At 44.0% G+C, this 22,039-nt stretch overlaps 1 protein-coding gene across 15 annotated transcripts in view; it reads right to left on the bottom strand.

Moving 5' to 3' along the window:
* bru3 (bruno 3) overlaps positions 1–22,039 on the bottom strand; it is a 1,045,770-nt gene that overhangs the window by 882,466 nt on the left and 141,265 nt on the right. For all 15 annotated transcript variants that reach the window (XM_070094553.1, XM_070094557.1, XM_070094562.1 and 12 more), the window contains exon 2: positions 1,281–1,329. In XM_070094553.1, the coding sequence (XP_069950654.1) occupies positions 1,281–1,329 (49 nt within the window). The remainder of the gene's footprint in view (positions 1–1,280; positions 1,330–22,039) is intronic.

Genomic DNA, 22,039 nt, shown 5'->3' with positions numbered 1-22,039 from the left:
CACTTCTCTAACCCATGTTTTAATTTTCTCGCTCAACCCTCTCCGTCCATCCGTGTTCTATCCGTCCCGTGAATCCACTCCCTCACCCATCCATCAGCCTTTCACACCTGGCTGGGTAAAACTACACACAACATGAAAACGGTAAATATCTCTAACGTACTGGTGATGCACCACCTCGTCAACCTTAAAGAGAAGAACCCAGCGTCACTTAACCTCAATCAGATTCACTCAACCCATCACAACCTCAACTCATTCCTTTACAGCCTATCACAATTCTAATCGATCTTGACTAGAACTAACAATCTCATCTGATTCTAACCTCAGTTTCCTGACAGATCTAGCTTATCCTTGTCTAAACAATCTAACAATTCTGATCCTGAAGATTCAAGCTACTTTCTTTGTAATAAAGTTGGTAGAATTACCGACAAAGCTCCTGGAGAGCGAAACGTTGCCACAATAAAAATGCCACATTAGTTGCACTTGTGTCCTTTTACTTTACTTTCTTTGGTTGTAATCTCAGCTTCTAACAACTCCCGTTGATTCTAACTTCATTTTGACAGAATCTGTTTCATTTAAAATGAGAAACAATCCAACACTCACCATTAGTCGCTACCTGTTACCTGATCAGTCGCTACCTGTAGTTATATTAGTCTAGTTTTAACTAGACGGTTATAACTACCCTATTATAACTATCATTATTTTCAGTTCTTTAGCTACAACTCGTCACAATCTTACAACACAATCACGTTACTCATTCTCTAGCTCCTGGCCAACAATCCTGTGGTGGCTAAGTCGGATTTCAAGTACCAACAGCCTGGTCTGGGACCGGACCAAGAGAAAGCTGATCCTCGAAACTATCTTCATGTATACGCCAGGTAAGCACTTCCCCTTCCCTGCTCCACGACATCCTGAAGTCTCCCAGCTCAAACTGATACATTTCATTATCTCATGTGTATATAACCCATCCAGTGTGATGGACAATAACAGGGAAGCATAGTTGGCTTTGGTTCCCACAATGTAACTTTTATATTGAATAGGATAGCATACCGTGGGTGCTCCCAGCGTGTAACTCTCATATAGAATAACGTGACTGCACACATTGGGGGTGTTGTTCCCACCATGCAACTATTATATAGATTAATTAGTGCAGCTGCACATTGCTGGTTTACCTAATTTTGTTTACAAAAAAAAGTCAACTTCGCAGAGGTCAGCCTAAAGGGAGATACAGCATTAACAATACCCGTGCAAGCTAACCCAGCTAACCGGACGTTGTACCTTACCTGCTCGACTCTCACTGTCGGCGGGTTTAACTTGAATCGGGCGGTTCATCTGCAAGAGAAAAGAAGAAGGGTGAGAGTGCCGCTCACACAAGCCATCAACTTCCTTACACACTATGTCTTATGATCATCCAAGTTCATGTGTGATTTGAACACATGTGCACCCTTGCAAAATGTAAATTCTCAGTTGTTGCACATATGTCTAATTCCATGTATGGGTGAGGAGGGATATTTGTGTTATCTCAAGTTCATGTTTGTGTGGTTGTTAATGATTTATTCTGTGTAAGACCTGTTTTTGTCTTTATCTATCTCTTGTATTGTATTGTTCTAAATAAAATATAAAAAAAAAAAAAAATCCCTGTCGGTGCTATATACCAGTAATGTTATAAACACAGTGTAGATGCTATCTCAGTCGGTAACACTTTTAGAAAACAATCCCAGTTTCTGATACCTGCATTGTAATTAATTATGCCTAACTGTCACCTCACAATTATATGACAGGATGGTAGTACCTTAACTTTTGGAACTTTTTATTCCACTTCTTGGTGATACCCACCAAATCTACCCTTGTTCAGGAAAGTGCCCTTTAAATTCACCCTTTTCCTGGTCGACACCTACTAACACTCCCTTTGTTCAGGAAAGCACCCACTAAATTCGCCTACTTTTTCTACACGACGCCAGCTAAGTCTACCACATCCTGTGTAGAGGCGCACTAAACCTACTTCTGCTTTGGAAATCCCTCATTAATTCTAACTTTATTAATGGAGAAACATAACACATCTTCCTTGGTTCTGGAGGACGAGCACCATGTCTACCTGTCTTATGGAATGTAAGTGGAAGGAACACGAAATGGCAACACTCGCTTGAAACTATTAAAATTTAGAACAGGCTCTTACAACTTGTCCGAACTGAATATATCCACTAAAAGTTGTTCCAGACTCCACTCTTGAAAAATATTCTGGAACCCTCGAAAATAATTTAGAACCCTTGTTAAAATATTCTGGAATATTTGAAAACAGTCTGAAACCCTTGAGAAAAAAATATTCTGGAACTGCTGAAACATCCTACTGCAGCTATTCTATCCTGGAGAATATTTTTCTGCACCTTATCCAGCATTTAATGCACTCCTTTTCATCTATTCCAACGAGGAAAAAACTCATATTGTAGAACACACTTCCTTGCAACCATTTCAACCTTGCAGCTATTCCAACCTGTAATACACTGACTTGCAACGATTTCAAAGAGGTAAATATTCCCTTGTAACTATTTCAACCTTATATACACTCCCTTGCAACTATCCCACCCTTGAATACACTACCTCGCAACTATCCCACCCTTTAATACAGTTCCTGGCAACTATCCCAGCCTTGAATACGCTCCCTTGCTTCTGTTCCAGCCCGGAATAAGCTCCCTTGCAACCGTTCTCGCCCTGAACATGGGCCTCGTCTTGTCTCCGGACACACACACGGCCGGGAATTTAAAAACGTATAATACAGGGGGTAACTGATGCTGCTGCAATGGGGTAATCGTGTTTTTGTTGGCAGTGTGTGAGCTTGAGCAGTTTTTTTACCCGAGAGAATATGCAGGCGCATAATAGGTAATGAGTGCGTGAGGAAAACACAAGCCCAGCTAAGAGAAAACTATGTGAAAGCTAGGAGAAAGCTAAGAAAAAGCTAAATGAAAGCTAAGAGAAATCTAGGAGAAAACTAGGAGCCAGTTTTTTCTTGTCCAAGGTTTTTCAAGTGAAGAGGGGATGATGCCCTCTTGCTGGTGAAGAGCTTGATTCAAGGAACTGGGGTAACTTCCCTATTTTTTGGATCAAACTTGATTGCCTCCAATTACCCATAGCTATATGATCTGTATAGGTTATGTCCCCATGAATTTATTAATAATAACGTATATATATATATATATATATATATATATATATATATATATATATATATATATATATATATATATATATATATATATATATATATATATATATAATGTGTGTGTTTTTCTCGTGCCTAATAGGTAAAACTTGTGACTTTGGCTTAAATAGCAACGCTCTTCTTACCGAAAAAGGCAAGCAAAAATTTGTGTAATAATTCCGCAAAAATCATTCTGAACCTAACGAAAAAAATATGTTTCATTGTGTTATTTATTATTAAATTATTATATACTTATCTAACATATATTTAGCTGGATTAGGGTAAATTAAATTGCTCTTGTTATAATAAGGTTAGGTAAGTTTCTATGCTTCTTTTGGTACAAAATTATTGATATTTACATTAAGATCAAAAAAAAAATATGAAATTTTAGAGAGGACTTAATTATAAATGAGTTCTGCTAATTGACCAATTTTATTTATTCTGCGAGACATATATATGACAGGAGGAAATGGACCTGAAAGAGCCTGCATATTTCCATCTCCGTCTGCTATCTTCATCAGCAGTATAAGAGAGTGAAAGAGTCAGGGTTTATATCAAGTCAAATCTAGGGTTCGAGGGAAGAGTTGGGTAGAGCGACTTTGTCCAGCAAGCAGAGTAGCGGGGAGCCAGGTAGGATTGGTGGCTCGTACTGGACAGGGTCTTCTCAAAGCCAATCCTAGTCATTAGAATATTTGTCTAACCTGCTCTTCAAGGAATTACATTATAAAATAAATAATCAGTGCTAGGACCATGCTAGAGAGAGAGAGAGAGAGAGAGAGAGAGAGAGAGAGAGAGAGAGAGAGAGAGAGAGAGAGAGATAGAGAGAGAGAATGAGAATCACAAAATTGTTACTCCTATCATTGCTGGCGATGAAGTGATCAAATTAAACTGTAGCAGCATTTTGTTCCCACAGGGGTGGGTGTAATATTTCATTTAGGTAGGCGTGCTGCTGGGTCGAGTGGTGGTGGTGGTGGTGGTGGTGGTGGTGGTGCTACTGGCGGTGCTACTGGCGGTGCTAACCCCATATTGACGTTCAGCGGTGCTGCTGTTACTGCAGCCAAAACCCTCGTCGAAAAGTATTTATTATCACCATTTTCATTAGAGAAACATTTAATAATAGGAACTGTCAGACAGCTGACCCACGTGACCGGAGGTTCAGCCCGACGTAAACGAATGACATCATCCTATTTAATCAAAATGAATGTATTGATATATTTTCATTGTGCTGAAGTCAGATTTATTTTCACAAGATATCGTCAATTAAAAACGTAATCTCTCTTATTATTTACTTTCATTTACTGAATTTACTGAGTCTGGTTAGTGATAAACTTTGGAAGAAGAGAGAGAAAAGATGATTAGTGCAGCAAGAGGAAGAATAGGAGGAGAAACTAGAGGAGAAAGGAATATTGACGCAGTTGTGTACATCTACAGTTTAACTTCTACAGCGTCTGCGAGGCTGGTGAAGCTCTGGACACTAACAGTAACCTCAATGACGAAGCCCTTAAAGATGTGTTATACACGAGATATATTTCAGACCAGTCACCGGATATACACCGCAGGCAATCGACTCTCCGCCTGACGAAGCATGTTCAGAAGATTGCTAAGGTCAAGAGATTTACTACTAGACTTGTTCATTAAATGTGTGTGATGAATAAGCAGAGTCCTGGCGGAATTTAACTTTATCTTAACGAGAGAGGAGTAATAGGGCAGACGTGATGATCAAGCATAAAAATACTTACAGGACAAGACTGACAGACACAGGAAATAAGTCATATTGTTTGACTCTTTTTCGGGATTATCCTGGGAAATTTAAACATATGCTGCTGTGTATGATCATTTAAATAACTGTATTTACGTGCACCTGTACCTGAGTAAACTTACTTACACAGGCAGTTTGAATCGCAAGAACCAAAGACAATGTCTGTAGAAACTAGAAATATAGATGAGCCTCAGGTAGGCTAGAAAATGTTTATTAATATTAAGGTTGGAGTGGGAGGATCAAGCTAAATGATGTGCTTGAGGCAAAATCCATACACAGTTTCAAGAATCGGTATAACACAGACGCACACCCCTCCCTTAACCCCCCCACACAACACACGCACACACACACGCACGCACGCACGCACGCACACACACACACACACACACACACACACACACACACACACACACACACACACACAATCACCTACTCTATCCGTCAACTTTCAACTTGCCTGCTTTCCGGTGCACGCAACTTTAAAGTTACAATGTGTCCCTCGTCCAACCAACTCTGTCCTTTCACAAGTTACTTGGAGCATGACTAGCAATGATATTTAATCATGCCGATAACTCGAGTACGGGGAAGGGAATGGATGAGATGAAAGATGAGGGGGGAGGGGTGATGGGGGGATGGGGAACTGGAAACGAGTAGAGTGAAATAAGGGAACCTGACGTGACATAAAGCCCCGCCATTTCTCTCTCTCCCCCTCTTTCCAGCACAGGTTCCTCCCTCACTAGCCCCGGATGAGCGCTACAAAACAACGGCCATGCACCTCGAAGGGCTTGGCCGAACGATGCAGTTTGCCGACGAACGATGCAACACGATTAAAAGCGGCCAGATTTCAGGGACCCGACCGGTGCCTTGCGCCTGAGATTCTCATAGTACTGGCGGGTGGAAACAATCCCAGCTCTTCTACCTTGCTGTCTACTGCCTTCCAACATCCCCACGGGGGCTTCCTGTACGACATCCTGTAAGATACCCTGCAGGACCCCTCTCCAGCACCCCCTGCTGAACACCCTGCACTCCTGGAATTCACATCATTGCAGCTTTGCCGGTCATGAGACTTCTGATATCCTTTATTGCTCGTTGTCAGTGCCGATCAGAGTTGTTTAAACTGTGCTGCACAAACTGTTGCCGGACCAGCCGAAGGACGCGAAAATGTGAATGGTAATGTGGGAAATGGAAATGAGAGGAAAAGTAAAATGGCGATGAGAGAGAGAGAGAGAGAGAGAGAGAGAGAGAGAGAGAGAGAGAGAGAGAGAGAGAGAGAGAGAGAGAGAGAGAGAGAGAATGAGAATGCGTGAAATAGACAATAAAAACGAACTAGAGTGCGGACGAGAAGCAGCAACAGTTGACAGTTAGGAAAGCAAATGCGGGTAAGATGACGTTAGTCATGTGAAAGAGAAGAGATTGGCCCAAGAGCTGCAGTCCAATAATGAGAAGCTAATGTACACACACACACACACGCACACACACACACACACACACACACACACACACACACACACACACACACGCCAGATAACATCTCCCCATGGGTATTGAGAGAGGGAGCAGAGGCGCTATGTGTACCCCTAACAACAATATTCAATACATCTATCGAAACAGGGAGATTGCCTGAGGCATGGAAGACAGCAAATGTAGTCCCAATCTTTAAAAAAGGAGACAGACATGAAGCATTAAACTACAGACCAGTGTCACTGACATGTATAGTATGCAAAATCATGGAGAAGATTATCAGGAGAAGAGTGGTGGAACACCTAGAAAGGAACGATCTCATCAACAGCAGCCAACATGGTTTCAGGGACGGGAAATCCTGTGTCACAAACCTACTGGAGTTCTATGACATGGTGACAGCAGTAAGACAAGAGAGAGAGGGGTGGGTGGATTGCATTTTCTTGGACTGCAAGAAGGCGTTTGACACAGTTCCACACAAGAGATTGGTGCAAAAACTGGAGGACAAAGCAGGGATAACAGGGAAGGCACTACAATGGATCAGGGAATACTTGTCAGGAAGACAGCAGCGAGTCATGGTACGTGGCGAGGTGTCAGAGTGGGCACCTGTGACCAGCGGGGTCCCGCAGGGGTCAGTCCTAGGACCAGTGCTGTTTCTGGTATTTGTGAACGACATGACGGAAGGAATAGACTCTGAGGTGTCCCTGTTTGCAGATGACGTGAAGTTGATGAGAAGAATTCACTCGATCGAAGACCAGGCAGAACTACAAAGGGATCTGGACAGGCTGCAGACCTGGTCCAGCAATTGGCTCCTGAAGTTCAATCCCACCAAGTGCAAAGTCATGAAGATTGGGGAAGGGCAAAGAAGGCCGCAGACGGAGTACAGTCAAGGGGGTCAGAGACTACAAACCTCACTCAAGGAAAAAGATCTTGGGGTGAGTATAACACCAGGCACATCTCCTGAAGCGCACATCAACCAAATAACTGCTGCAGCATATGGGCGCCTAGCAAACCTCAGAACAGCATTCCGACATCTTAATAAGGAATCATTCAGGACCCTGTACACCGTGTACGTTAGGCCCATATTGGAGTATGCGGCACCAGTTTGGAACCCACACCTAGTCAAGCACGTGAAGAAACTAGAGAAAGTGCAAAGGTTTGCAACAAGACTAGTCCCAGAGCTAAGAGGTATGTCCTACGAGGAGAGGTTAAGGGAAATCAACCTGACGACACTGGAGGACAGGAGAGATAGGGGGGGACATGATAACGACATACAAAATACTGAGAGGAATTGACAAGGTGGACAAAGACAGGATGTTCCAGAGATTGGACACAGTAACAAGGGGACACAGTTGGAAGTTGAAGACACAGATGAATCACAGGGATGTTAGGAAGTATTTCTTCAGCCACAGAGTAGTCAGTAAGTGGAATAGTTTGGGAAGCGATGTAGTGGAGGCAGGATCCATACATAGCTTTAAGCAGAGGTATGATAAAGCTCACGGCTCAGGGAGAGTGACCTAGTAGCGATCAGTGAAGAGGCGGAGCCAGGAGCTCGGTCTCGACCCCCGCAACCTCAACTAGGTGAGAACTAGGTGAGTACACACACACACACACACACACACACACACACACACACACACACACACACACAAGGAAGAGAACTGTCTAGTTTACTAATTTTTACCTGAACTATCTGATAATAGTAGATAGTCCGCTGCAGATAGCTTCAATGTAAGCTAAAAAGCCTTATGTTATCTGCCTTGCTACATATTCCCCATCTTTCTCTCTCTCTCTCTCTCTCTCTCTCTCTCTCTCTCTCTCTCTCTCTCTCTCTCTCTCTCAGGATTCTAAAAGGTTAGGTTAAATTTCCTAACTTTATTTTACAAGCTAAGAGCTGTTTCCTGCATCAACTCTCTCTCTCTCTCTCTCTCTCTCTCTCTCTCTCTCTCTCTCTCTCTCTCTCTCTTTCGACACATATCTCAGCATCGCGATAAAATATTCTTTATAATAACTTATGCCAAGCCATCCATCAGCAGCTTGGCAGCTCCCCCCCCGGCCCAGCTTCCGGCCTCCTGCTCCCTCACTTTTACCCTGCCCTCTGGCCCCTCCAGATGCCCCATCCACTACCCTCGTACCTCTCACACCCAACTGCAACATATCCACTCCCAAAGATGAGTGAGGGCTCTGTACTTCTCACATCCAGATATCAAAATTCTCTGAGATCCATTATATACGTTATCTTGTTTATACTCCAGCAGCATGTCAGTTCCCAAAAGTTACTTCTCTTCACCCAGTGCGCTTTAATACGGCAAATCATGCCTGCTGCCTGCTCAAGCCCCTACCACTCAAAACCTCCTTCACAACCTTCTTTTTAACCGTTTTGGGGTGTCCCTGTCACCATTTTCCTTCCACCTTTTTATCAACTTCTCTTGCTTCATCCTTTTTAAATAGCCAAACTTCAGAGCCCCTTTCCTGCTTTTTGAATTAGATCTGTCATTTCATCACACACACACATACACGCACACACAGGGGCAGGGGAGACATGATAACGACATATAAAATACTGCGCGGAATAGACGAGGTGGACAAAGAAGGGATGTTCCAGAGATGGGACACAGACACAAGAGGTCACAATTGGAAGTTGAAGACTCAGATGAATCAAAGGGATGTTAGGAAGTATTTCTTCAGTCATAGAGTAGTCAGGCCATGGAATAGCCTAGAAAGTGATGTGGTGGAGGCAGGAACCATACACAGTTTTAAGGCGAGGTATGATAGAGCTCATGGGGCAGGGAGAGAGAGGACCTAGTAGCAATCAGCGAAGAGGCGGGGCCAGGAGCTGTGACTCGACCCCTGCACACACACACACACACACTCACACACACACACACACACACACGCACACACACACACTTCTAATTCTTCACTTCATAATCTCTGCACGGTTTTCACACTACGCAGTGATCTCGAACACATTTCGGCTGACTCGGTCTTCCTCCTCGCTACAACATTCAAAGATCAAATTTGGTATCAATTAAAATCTGATACGTTTTTTCACTTGTTTCCATCGACGAAAAATCTTCTTTCTTTCGTTCCACATATTCTTCAACAGTCCAAATACTGGTTTTCCAAATCTACTCCGTGACTGCCGTCATCTGTCACTGATCCATCGGTTGACACATTCTCACCTAAAAATCAAATATATGCATTTCCTCCATGCTTCATTCACCCCAGTTTGACGCCCAATCTTTCATTCCCTAGTTGATCACCCCTTCTTTCTTTCTTTCCACTTTCGATTGCCTTTTAAAAGATCTTCAGAACACTACATCTAGCTTCTGCGGCTTTCTTTTTCAAAAGCAGTATCATCAACAAAGAGCTACTATGATAATTTCATGAATTTTCTTGTAATTCCACATCTCCAAACAAGCCATCACTTCATTTACAACCACATTTCTAGTGCATATTGTGAGGACCCAGAGCCTCGAGGACCCAGAACCTCGAGGACCCAGAGCCTCGAGGACCCAGAGCCTCGAGGACCCAGAGCCTCGAGGACCCAGAGCCTCGAGGACCCAGAGCCTCGAGGACCCAGAACCTCGAGGACCCAGAGCTTCGAGGACCCAGAGCCTCGAGGACCCAGAGCCTCGAGGACCCATAACCTCGAGGACCCAGAACCTCGAGGACCCAGAACCTCGAGGACCCAGAGCCTCGAGGACCCAGAGCCTCGAGGACCCAGAGCCTCGAGGACCCAGAGCCTCGAGGACCCAGAGCCTCGAGGACCCAGAGCCTCGAGGACCCAGAGCCTCGAGGACCCAGAGCCTCGAGGACCCAGAGCCTCGAGGAAGTAGATAAAAAGGCTTCGAGGAAAAACATTTGGATTTCTCTCTGAAGCCATTTTAATATTCCACTTCCATTATCTCGTCTTTTGTTATTTCACCAATAGATATATATTTTATTTCCTGTTATGTTACACAAAGCTTAAAATATACAGTGAGAGGGCAAATACAACGCAGGAGGTTAGAGGGTCACATCACACATTCCTTCTAAAGAACAATTTTTACTAGGAAATAATTACCCTTCTCTAAGTATTTAAGCTTGTATCGTACCTTCCTTACCTTCTGCATTACCAATACACATCGCATCAGCCCTTCTGTCCACCCTCTCGTAAGCCTTGTCTAAATCTATAAATGCAAGAAGCGTCCCCTTCTTATAGACACCAACACAAACTCTTGCTCCACGAGAGAAGAATTTTGTAATAGGAGGATCCAAAGTGTTACTCTGATACATACAATAGATTTACGGACAAGATGATAGACAGACTGCTGGGAAAGCGAGAAGAAGAAAAGACAGTAGGAAGAAAGTGAAGGACAGAAACTCACGAAGAGAAGTGTCAGACAAAAGAAATGGGAACAAATGGGGAGAGAGGAAACTCCTGATCAGTAGAAGCAGCAGACAAGAAGAAGGAAGAGAGAGAGCAACATATAGACGGTTGAAGGGGCGATATGACCACTACGTCGTTGTTATCAACATGTAAACTCAGCAACACAACACACACAAAAATAGAATGCGCAGGAAATATGACCCCACAAACAACCAGATGAAGATTGACTGATAGAGAGAGAACCAGAGGAAAGAACAGACATAGGATAACGGGCTGACAATTACGGGAGGAGACAGACAGACGGGCGGACGGAACTTGAAGAAAAATAAAAGGACGCTCAGACATAAAACAATGTGCGTTTGCGGAACAATTTTTTAAATTTTGATCTTTAGACGAACGAAAAGTCAGAGAGATGAGAAAACTGACAAGAAAAAGACAAACAGAAGGAGAAAACGAACAGACAGGCAGTCGAACAGTCGACAAAACAGACATGCAGACTGAAAGACGGGGAGAAGAACAGACTTGCAGATTAAGAGACGAGGAGACGAGCAGACTACGAGACGAACAGACGGGGAGAGGAACAGACGGGAAGAGGAAGAGACAGGGACAGCAACAGACCAGGATATGAACAAAGGAGGAGAAGACAAAAAGAATGACAGACGCAAAATGAGACGGGAAAGTTCCAACAGAATACCTACACAGGAATGCCCATTAAACAGGGACTTAAATTGTTTTACTAGTCTTTCATAGACAGACAGAGAGACAAACAGACAGAAACGCCACAAGCCTCACACACACACACACACACACACACACACACACACACACACACACACACACACACAGCCCTAAGAGAAACACTCTGGTATTCGACAACCTTTGGTTACCAGCGAGTACTGCAGTCACTCTTTCCGAGTGGTTTGTTTTTAATTTGCAATGAATAAAACAGTCTCTTTGAAGAGAATAACATGTCTGTTGTTAATTAGACAAGCCGAGTCCCGGCCTACCCAAACAATAGTTAGTCTGCTTTTGTTTGTGTACCCACACGTGTTTGTGTTCTTTGACTTTTCTCTACTCTTCAAGGCAGGAAAACTGTAGCTGCCCTCTCCCTCTGCACAAAATCTGATTCTCTTCCATTTCTTTGTGTTGTCTGACCCCCTACATGTTTAGTGCTTTCATAGAGTCACACTAAAATATCCTATCGTAGAATTTTCTTCAGTCAAGCGATAGGATATAATGAATAGTTAACTAATAGTCGTAACGAACAACTATCACAGGATTAACAGAATACGGTCCTGGCACATGCCTAGCCTAACTCTGAATCATGTACAAGGATCACGCTTCGAGTCCCCATCCTTCATTATTATGTTTATAAACATTCGTTCATCACGGCTAATCTTGGGTATAATATATATATATATATATATATATATATATATATATATATATATATATATATATATATATATATATATATATATATATATTCATAAGACTGGTTAGTCATTTACACAGGCCTATAAATTAAAAATTTTCATTGGATAAAGAGCTCTTCACCCACCTAGGTGCTGGTAAAGAGCTCTTCGTCCAAGGAATGAGTCCAACATGAATCATTTTTTATTCCCCAGGCCGATGCACAGCCCAATAAAAATAATTACAAAAAAAAAAACACTAGATACCAAAATTCCTAAGTTGTATATTGTAGACACGCGATGCAAATATTTCCCTAGGGTATACCAATTACCCTGGTATAGGCATTACAATTGTTCCCTTATATGACCCTTGGGTATAGGAATTACCATCATAAAGGGCTCTAGGAACGAGCAATTAACTCTGGAATAAATGGAAAATAATGGAACGAAAATAATTGTACTCGTCCAAAAATAACAAGATTTATCATCACACATGATCTTCAATTTTCTTTTTACTGGGCGGAGCGATAAGCTAGTGGAAAGACGACGGTCATTGTTACGAAGAGCAGTATGAGCTGACAAGGTTTAAGAACCTTCATGGTGGAGGGAGGTGGGACCCAGCACACCTCTGTATTAGCCGATGAAGTCAGGTAAGTTTAAATAGCCAGTGATAGCTGGTGTTTAAGTTTACTGAGAGAGAGAGAGAGAGAGAGAGAGAGAGAGAGAGAGAGAGAGAGAGAGAGAGAGAGAGAGAGAGAGAGAGAGAGAGAGAGAGAGAGACAGACAGACAGACAGAGACAGAGAGAGAGACAGAGAGATTTAAAGGTGGAGTTAGAATGGGAGATAGGGAGGGTGGGCTGGAAGAGAGCAGGGAGGAAAAAAAAAAGGAAAGGAAGGAAGATAGAATAAAGAAGTGAGCAAGAGACGGGAGAAAGAAGAGTAAAAGAAAGCGCAAAAGCCAAGTGGACCATTCAGCGCTGCATGACAAAGAATTGCTGACGTTCAAGGGCAGAAGTGTGGAGTTGAGCACAAGAATGGAAGAAAAAAGTCAAAGTCGATGGAGTGACTTAGTAAGAGTTACGGCAAGCAGTGACCTGAAGCCATGGCAGCAGTGCCTGAGGGATCGTAACAAGACTAACAGATTACTAAGGTACACGCATGCTCCATCTCTCAAAGCCAAGACCTTGAGAGATGCGAGAAGACAGAGGTAACATTACCAGGGATCTCACGATGAGCTTGAACAGGAAGCAGACATGCTCTCTTGTGACTGCTGAAACTACAACAAATTTCGAGTTGAGCTCCAAGGACAATATCGCTGACATCTCCATAGTCTGGATCACTTTTTATGCACTCTGGAGGTCTAAAACTTAGCTTAATGAGGAAGCAGATATGGTAGCAATATACTCGATAAGTGTTAGCACTTGTGTTGTTATAATGCAGCTCTAACAGACGGGAGAGCGGGAGGGAAGCAGCGATTTTAACATTATATGAAAGGAAGAATGATGGAAATAGAGAGGGAGAGATGACGGCATCACTATCCATCCTCCCCCCTCTCTATGCTCTGTATGAGAACCTTACTCTCTACCCTCATGATGCTCTCTGAGAAGGCTCAGTGAATGCTCTCTCTCCTCTAGACAAGTCTAATTATCCTCATCTACGTGTATACAGGAACGGATGTAAGCAATCCTCTTGTGTTGCATGTGTACATGTAGGAGGTTCAAGTGTGTGTGTGTGAGTGTGTGTGTGTGTGTGTGTGTGTGTGTGTGTGTGTGTGTGTGTGTGTGTGTGTGTGTGTGTGTGTGTGTGTGTGTGTGTGTGTGTGTATGTGTGCGTGTATGTGTGCGTGTATGTGTGCGTGTGTGTGTATGTGTGTGTGTGTGTATGTGTGTGTGTATGTGTGTGTGTGTATGTGTGTGTGTATGTGTGTGTGTGTATGTGTGTGTGTGTGTATGTGTGTGTGTATGTGTGTGTGTGTATGTGTGTGTGTATGTGTGTGTGCGTATGTGTGTATGAGTGTGTGTGTGTGTGTGTGTGTGTGTGTGTGTGTGTGTGTGTGTGTGTGTGTGTGTGTGTGTGCATGTGTGTTTTGTGTGTGTACACCATCAACAGCCTGTGTGTCCCCTCTTGATTTCCTATTTTGCAGCCTTTGCCCAATTTCCCTATCTTAATTACCCTTCTCAGTCTTCCCTCTCCCATCCTCACTCATTTTCTCTGTTTACCATTCTCCCGCATTCCCCTGCCTTCCCGCTCTTTCCAGTCTTCCGCTTCTTCACTCCTCTCTCCTATCATGTTTTCTTCCTTCACAATTCGTCACACTGCCACTCTCAGTTCCATTCCAGTTTCTCTCTCTCTCCCACTGTTCTTATTCTATTCCAGTTTCTCTCTCTCTCCCACTGTTCTTAGTCTCCTTTTTCACCCATCTCCTCCTCATTATCCTCTCAAACTCCTATTATCAAAACTATTATTCCTCTCATCCTTCTACTCTCCCAGCCTCCTCCTCCTCTCCTCTCTATCTCCTTTCCTTCCTACCTTACTGTTGATTTTTTTTTTAAATATTAAAATATTCTTGACTGTTGGTGTACAGGTGACATACAGCCTTAAGGACCATCATACAGTCGATAGACTTTAAACTCAAGCACGGGGTGCGAGAGAGGGAGAGAGAGAGAGAGAGAGGGGGGAGAGAGAGAGACGAGGGGAAGGGTCACCCTGCCTCAAGATAAATGGTTCATGATATAATAACCTCTACGGACTGATGACCCACGGGCGCTTTTACTTAATTCCTTTATTGAATCCTTCACGCCAGCCTGCCCATCAATGGAGAGTGGATAATATTTATCAATGAGAGGGAGATAAGGGAGAGGGACTCACAGGCATGATATTGGCAGAAGGGGTGAGCCAGAGGGAGAGGCGAGTGAAAGGTGAGGGAGAGGGAGAGGAGAGGTAAGGGAGAGGTAGAGGTAAGGGAGAGAATAAAGAGATGGACACGTTAGTTGTTATTTGAGAAACATCCGTGCACTCAGGAAGACTGCTTAATGTACCTTAATGTACAGTAAGAAGGAGGGAGAGGGGAATGACGAGGGAGAGAGAGGAGAAGAGAAAGAGAAGAGAGGTAAAACCACTACAAGGAAACTAACACTTAGGTATTTATTTCCTGCTAGATGAAGAGATCTCATCGCTGACGGAGGTCATTCTCCCCAGCACACAGCTACCATTAACCGGTTATAATATGACCAAACAGGTTGCATGCCAGTCCTCCAATGATGCTTGGAAATGGGGAGGATGAGTGTAGGGGAGGGGTGGCAGGGGTAAAGGGAGACCAAGAATCCATTGTAGTGTAGCATTCATTATTAAATCTCTGACCAATTTTATGGCCTTGACCTACTATTACTAGTAGGCCCCGCCCACATGTGATGTTGTCTTTAAATGCTGCACCTCTCCACTTCCAGGATAAAGATCTCCTACCTTGGGCTTTACTGTACTGGCGAAACGTCCTCACTGTGTCGGTATTATACCATTGTTATACCTTATTTTATGGTTCTCCAATGCATACTGTAGTATGGAGGCCAGAATTTGAGCTGCATAATCTACATGAGACCTTACTAATGATGTATAGAGCTGGAACGTGACCTGTGGACTCCTGTTACTTTCACTTCTAAATATAAATCCAAGAAATCTGCAAGCCTTATTTCTCACGCTTACGCACTGTTCTATGGTTTTAGATTTCTGCTTACCGTGACTCCTAAGTCTTGCATTTTTGCATGGTCAAGTTTTATATAGCCAGGTCGAGGTTATTTTCATTACCTACATTTAGGAAGACATACGGGGAATTACCAATAGAAACCTGGCTGCCTTCAAGAGGGAGCTGGACAGATAACTAAAGTCAGTACCCGATCAGCCGGGCTGTGGTTCGTACGTTGGACTACGTGCGGCTAGCAATAACAGCCTGGTTGATCAGGCCCTGATCCACCAGGAGGCCTGGTGAAGGACTGGGCAGCGGGGACGCTGACCCCCGGAATACCCTCCAGATAGCGTAGAGGCCGCTCTTCGAACCACGACATTAGTTTGTTCACAGTTTCCAGCGAATCCATTATTCGGAGCTATTTTTGTGACGTCAGTAAATTTATTCATGTCACTTTTAAGTCCTCGTCAAGGTTGTTAATTTAAATTATAAACAAGGAGCCAAAAATGATTCTTATGAAAGGGCACTTGTGCCTGGTCCCCATTCTGACAGTACCCTATTTATGCAAACATTCTCCTTCTTATTAGCGATGCCTCGATCCGTTAGTGAATTTAACTTCTAATACCATGTGCAGCTACTTTCTTTAACAATCTTATGTGCGGCATTCTTCAGTGTGGGATTCTTCTGTGTGGGATTCTATCAAGTGTCTTGCTGAAATCCCAATGAATATCATATTCTTTATCATGGCCCACTGCCTGAAATTTTAATATTCAAGCCCACAAACTCCAACACTCCAGCCCACACACTCCGACACTCCCACCCACAAACTCCAACACTCCCACCCACAAACTCCAACACTCCCACCCACAAACTCCAACACTCCCACCCACAAACTCCAACACTCCCACCCTCAAACTCCAACACTCCCACCCTCAAACTCCAACACTCCCACTCTCAAACTCCAACACTCCCACCCTCAAACTACAACACTCCCACTCTCAAACTCCAACACTCCCACCCACAAACTCCAACACTCCCACCCTCAAACTCCAACACTCCCACCCACAAACTCCAACACTCCCACCCACAAACTCCAACATTCCCACCCACAAACTCCAACATTCCCACCATCCAAGTCCCTCACAGCGACAGGGAACAGGAATCAATTTAATTTGGTTACGTCTCCAGCGGAGAATAGTTCAGCAGTTAGTAATTTAGACCAATTAGAGAGAAGGAAGAGCAGGAGGGATGCTCTAGCGAATACCAACCAAACCTCCTCGATATTACCCCCTTCACTAATACTACTAAAATGCTGTTCCCTCGTTAATATTACCCCCGCCTCCCCTCCCAGTCTTTCCCTATTGTTAATAATTCCTCCTCTGCAATATTACACTTCTGTCGTCTCTAATTATCTTTCGGTAATATTACAGCTCACGAAAATAAAACGCAAAATAGAGTATTTCCTATGTTCAGTATTACACCGACAGAACGCTTGTCTGACCAGCAAATATTACTAGAAACTCGAATGAGTAAGAGGGAAATTTTTTCCAATGCATGGTTTCTAGAGCAGGTATGATACAGGCCGAGAAAGGGCAGCGAGCGAGTTCCACCCACGAAGTGGTGTGTGTCCCAAGAGCTAGAGATCAACACACACACACACACACACACACACACACACACACACACACACACACACACAAACAGAATTTATCAATGTGTAACTACCATCTCCAACGGCTCATTTAAATTATAGTACCATGTCTGTGTACCATGTTCGTGTATACAGTGCTTGTGTACCGTGTCTGTTCCAAACCAGGCACAGGTGACGTTGACTTCACTATTAGACCACGATGACTTCATCAGAGCACGCTGACATCATCAGGGCGAGCATAGAGCATGGTGACATCGTGTTAGGTAAAAGGACACAAGTGCAACTAATGTGGCATTTTATTGTGGCAACGTTTCGCTCTCCAGGAGCTTTATCAAGCCGTTACAAACAATATATAGACACAGAGAGTATATATGGGTTTTAAGTGAGGTGTAATACTAGTGGTAGTAGTAGTAGAAATATTAGTTGTAGCAGTAGCAGTAATACAATGTGGTAGAACAGTCAATTTGCACATGAGTAAAAGGTTATAAAAGCTATTACTTGTATAGCATAAAAATAGTTTAGATAAATATTTCTGTTAGTGGTTGGATTTGAGAAAATCTGTTTCTGTGCTCATACTCAACACCAGTCACTACAACACCATAATGATGGACCTTTTGAATGATCAGTCTACATACAAACCAATCAACACACAACAGTGGAAGACACTCACCAAAGATTTCCTATACAAAACCAGACAAATACTGAAGCCCACTAGTGAAGGCAAGAATCTTCTGTATTTGATACCCAGCAACCCTAAACCAGTACACATGTATTTTTTACCCAAGACTCATAAACATAATATTCCTCTCAGACCAATCACAAAAAGTATAGGCAGTGCACCACACGAACTAGCCGGTGTTCTTGCCAAACATCTTTCCTGCCTTCTGGGGACCATCAGCCCATCTCATCTTAAGCATTCAGGCGACCTTCTCAACCACATCAGAAACCTCTCCATCCGAAACAAGAAGTAGTTTGGACGTATCTTCTCTCTTCACTAAAGTACCCACCACACGAGCCATTGAAGTTCTAAGACGTAAAGTCAATCAGTTCCTTAATTTTCTCTACCTCCCGGAGATTTTATCGACTTGATTGAACTCTGCATTAATTTCAATTGCTTTTCTTTCAATAACAGGCTCTACAAAGAAACCTGTGGTATGGGAATGGGGTGGTCCCATGAGCGCCGTTTTAGCTAACTTGTATATGAAGCACCTGGAAGCTGAACACTTCACCACCAGCGTCACTTGAAGAGTCCAATTACAAGCTACCTTTTCTAGACGTTCTCATTCACAAAGTAGATAACAATCAGAGATATCAAGTTTACCGTAAACCTACCAACAAAAAATGATGTCACACACATCTATTCAAGTCAAGATACTGAGACCAAAAGAGGCATAATCATCGGATTTTTTCTAAGAGCATTCCAAATTTGTAGTCCTGAGTTTCTTAACGATGAATGTTCTTACATACACTAAACCTTCCCTGATCTACATTTTCCTTCCTTTTTCATCAAAGACTGCAAGAAAAGAACTTTTCAGATCAATTCTCCATGCACCAACACCACTCCTAACAAAGTTATCATCCTTCCCAACAGCCAGGTTGCATTAAACGTTTCCAAAGTACCCGCACAAACTAACACTAAAGTCGCCATCGCATCCAGAACTTTCATCTAACTAGGACAAAATCGAACCACCATGAACCAGTCAATGCAGGAATTTACACTATACCTTGTGGAGGCTGTGACAAGATATATGTAGGTGAAACAGCAAGGAACCTCGAAAGACGCCTCAATGAACACATTAACATATGTAGGAGTGATAACTTGAACAAAGCCTGCGTACAACACCGGAATTCCACCAATCACTTCATGACATTCAATGACGCCCGACTAGTGAGCAGAGAACCTAATTTCCGCAGACGTAAATATCTTGAATTATCATTAATCGCTGTTTCTAACACAATCAGGCAAAATAAAGGCAGTTTCATCATCTCTGAAGTATTAGCAAAAATCCTCCTCATAACAATAAACCCTGCCATCTTCTAAACAAGAACATAACAGTGGAGGAACAATGAAACAGATCTCCTCAAATCCAACCACTAGCAGAAATATTTGTCTAACCTATTTTTATGCTGCCCAAGTAATAGCTTTTATAACCTTTTACTCATGTGCAAGTTGATTGTTCTACCACATTATATTACTACTACTACAACTAATGTTACTGCTACTACCACTAGTATTACACGTCACTAAGCCTATATATACCCTCTGTGTCCATACATTGTTTGTAACGGCTTTATAAAGCTCCTGGAGAGCGAAACGTTTCCACAATATGTCACATTAGTTGCACTTGTGTCCTTTTATCTAACATATTTTCGGTAATTCTACCAACATTAATACATAGTGACATCGTAATGTCACATGAAGTCAATGTTAAAGCACAGGGACATCATCATCAATGCACTCTGAAGTCACCAACCTGCTGAAATCCTCAGCATAAGCTGACGTCCGCATTAAAGGATGGATGAATCAACAGGGCAGGCTGACGTCAATACTACAACATGCTGATGTCATCATTAGTGTATTCTGACGTCAGCCAACAAGCGGGGGGTCGACCGCGCGGACCAGGTCTTTCATTACTGGGGCGAACTCAACCAACCTGCAAAACGGGAGAGGGGAGGAAAGGGGGAGATGGCAAGGGGTAGGAGAGGCAGAGGGGGAGAAGCAGAGGGGAAGGAGAAAGGGTGCAAGAGAGGGGAAAGGAGAGGGGAAACCCAGAGAGGAGGAGGAGGAGGAAGAAAGCAAGGGGGAAGGTGAGAGGAGGAAGAGAGGGAAAGGAGAGAGAGTATGCACCACTTCCTTGAACTGCTTCCACTTCGTCTCGTCTCTGACTTCTGAACAAGGTAGATGACCTTCCAAGGTGGCATGATCCAGACTCGAGTCTGGAACATTTTTCCGCTATTTCTACGAACACCAACACCACTACCAATACTACTACTTCCACTACTACCACCACCACCACTCCCGTCTTTTCTTGCTACCTACCATATTGTTTTCTGGCCTTCTCTACTTTTCTCACCCCCAGTTGTGACTTGACAATGGTCCTGTTGACCTAATCGTCGTCATAAACTCTCTCTCTCTCTCTCTCTCTCTCTCTCTCTCTCTCTCTCTCTCTCTCTCTCTCTCTCTCTCTCTCTCTCTCTCTCTCTCTCTCTTTACAAACTGGTGACTTGTAGTGAATACAAACATCAGTGAAGCAAAGTCAATTAGCCAGCTGTAACATCTGGCTCACCGTTGGCTCCATCTTCACCCTCTTCCCAAATTACCTTTCATAACAATTAAAATAAAGATAATGCTAAGGAAGGCTTTCGACTGAGCTGAGTTGCTAACATCTCTTAGCTTATCAACAAAGGTAGTAACTCTTAGTCTAACTCTGTAAAAACCTACGAGGGTGAATAAAAGGAGAAGAAGGGTGAAAGTGGGAATAGAAAGTGAAAGCACCACGTAGAGTGATGAGAGAATGGGAATGGGGAGAGGGGATAGTCATGGGTAATGGGTGGTTGGGATAGGAGCAAGTGAATGCTGGATATTGATGCAGTAGAGAAGCGAGAGATAGAAGGGTGAGAGAATAGAGGAGAGAGGGGGAGGAATACGAAATGCAGGGAGGGGAAGTGAAGGTAGGAGAGATGGAAATAGGAAATAAGTAGAAAGATGAAGGGACGGGGAATGAAATAAGGGTGGAAAATGGGAGAGAAATGGAAGAGGTGAAGAGGATGGGTTAAGACGAAGATACTGCCAGTTCCCAGGTCTGTCCCCAGAGTGAGGATCAACTCGAAATGGTGGAGGGGGCTGGTGGAGGGGGCTGGTGGAGGAGGCTGGTGGAGGTGGCTGGTGGAGGTGGCTGGTGGAGGAGGCTGGTGGAGGAGGCTGGTGGAGATGGCTGGTGGAGGTGGCTGGTGGAGGTGGCTGGCGGAGGAGGCTGGTGGAGAAGACTGATGGAGGTGGCTGGTGGAGGAGGCTGGTGGAGGTGGCTGGTGGAGGTGGCTGGTGGAGGTAGCTGGCGGAGGGGGCTGGCGGAGGAGGCTTGTGGAGGGGGCTGGCGGAGGGGGCTTGTGGAGGGGACCGGTGGAGGAGACTAATGGATGGGGCTGGTGGAGGAGACTGATGGAGGTGGCTGGTGGAGGTGGCTGGTGGAGGTGGCTGGTGGAGGTGGCTGGTGGAGGTGGCTGGTGGAGGAGGCTGGTGGAGGTGACTGGTGAAGGAGGATTGTGGAAGCGACTGGTGAAGGAGGCTGATGGAGGTGGCTGATGGAAAAGCTGGTGGAGGGGGCTGGTGAAAAAGGCTAGTGGAGGAGGCTGACGGAGGGAATAGTGGAGAGAACTGGTGGAGGGGGCTGTTAAAGGAGGCTGGTGGTGGGGGCTGGTGAAAGGGGTTGGTGAAGGCTGCTGGTGAAGGGGGCTCGTGGAGGGAACCGGTGAAGGAGGCAAGCGGAGGGGCTGGTGGAGGGGATGGCGAAG

The sequence above is a fragment of the Cherax quadricarinatus genome, chromosome 46 (assembly GCF_038502225.1).
Source record: "Cherax quadricarinatus isolate ZL_2023a chromosome 46, ASM3850222v1, whole genome shotgun sequence".
Classification (NCBI taxonomy): Eukaryota; Metazoa; Arthropoda; class Malacostraca; order Decapoda; family Parastacidae; genus Cherax; species Cherax quadricarinatus.
Note: the sequence above shows the minus strand (reverse complement) of the source record. Positions and strands in the feature narration are given on the sequence as shown.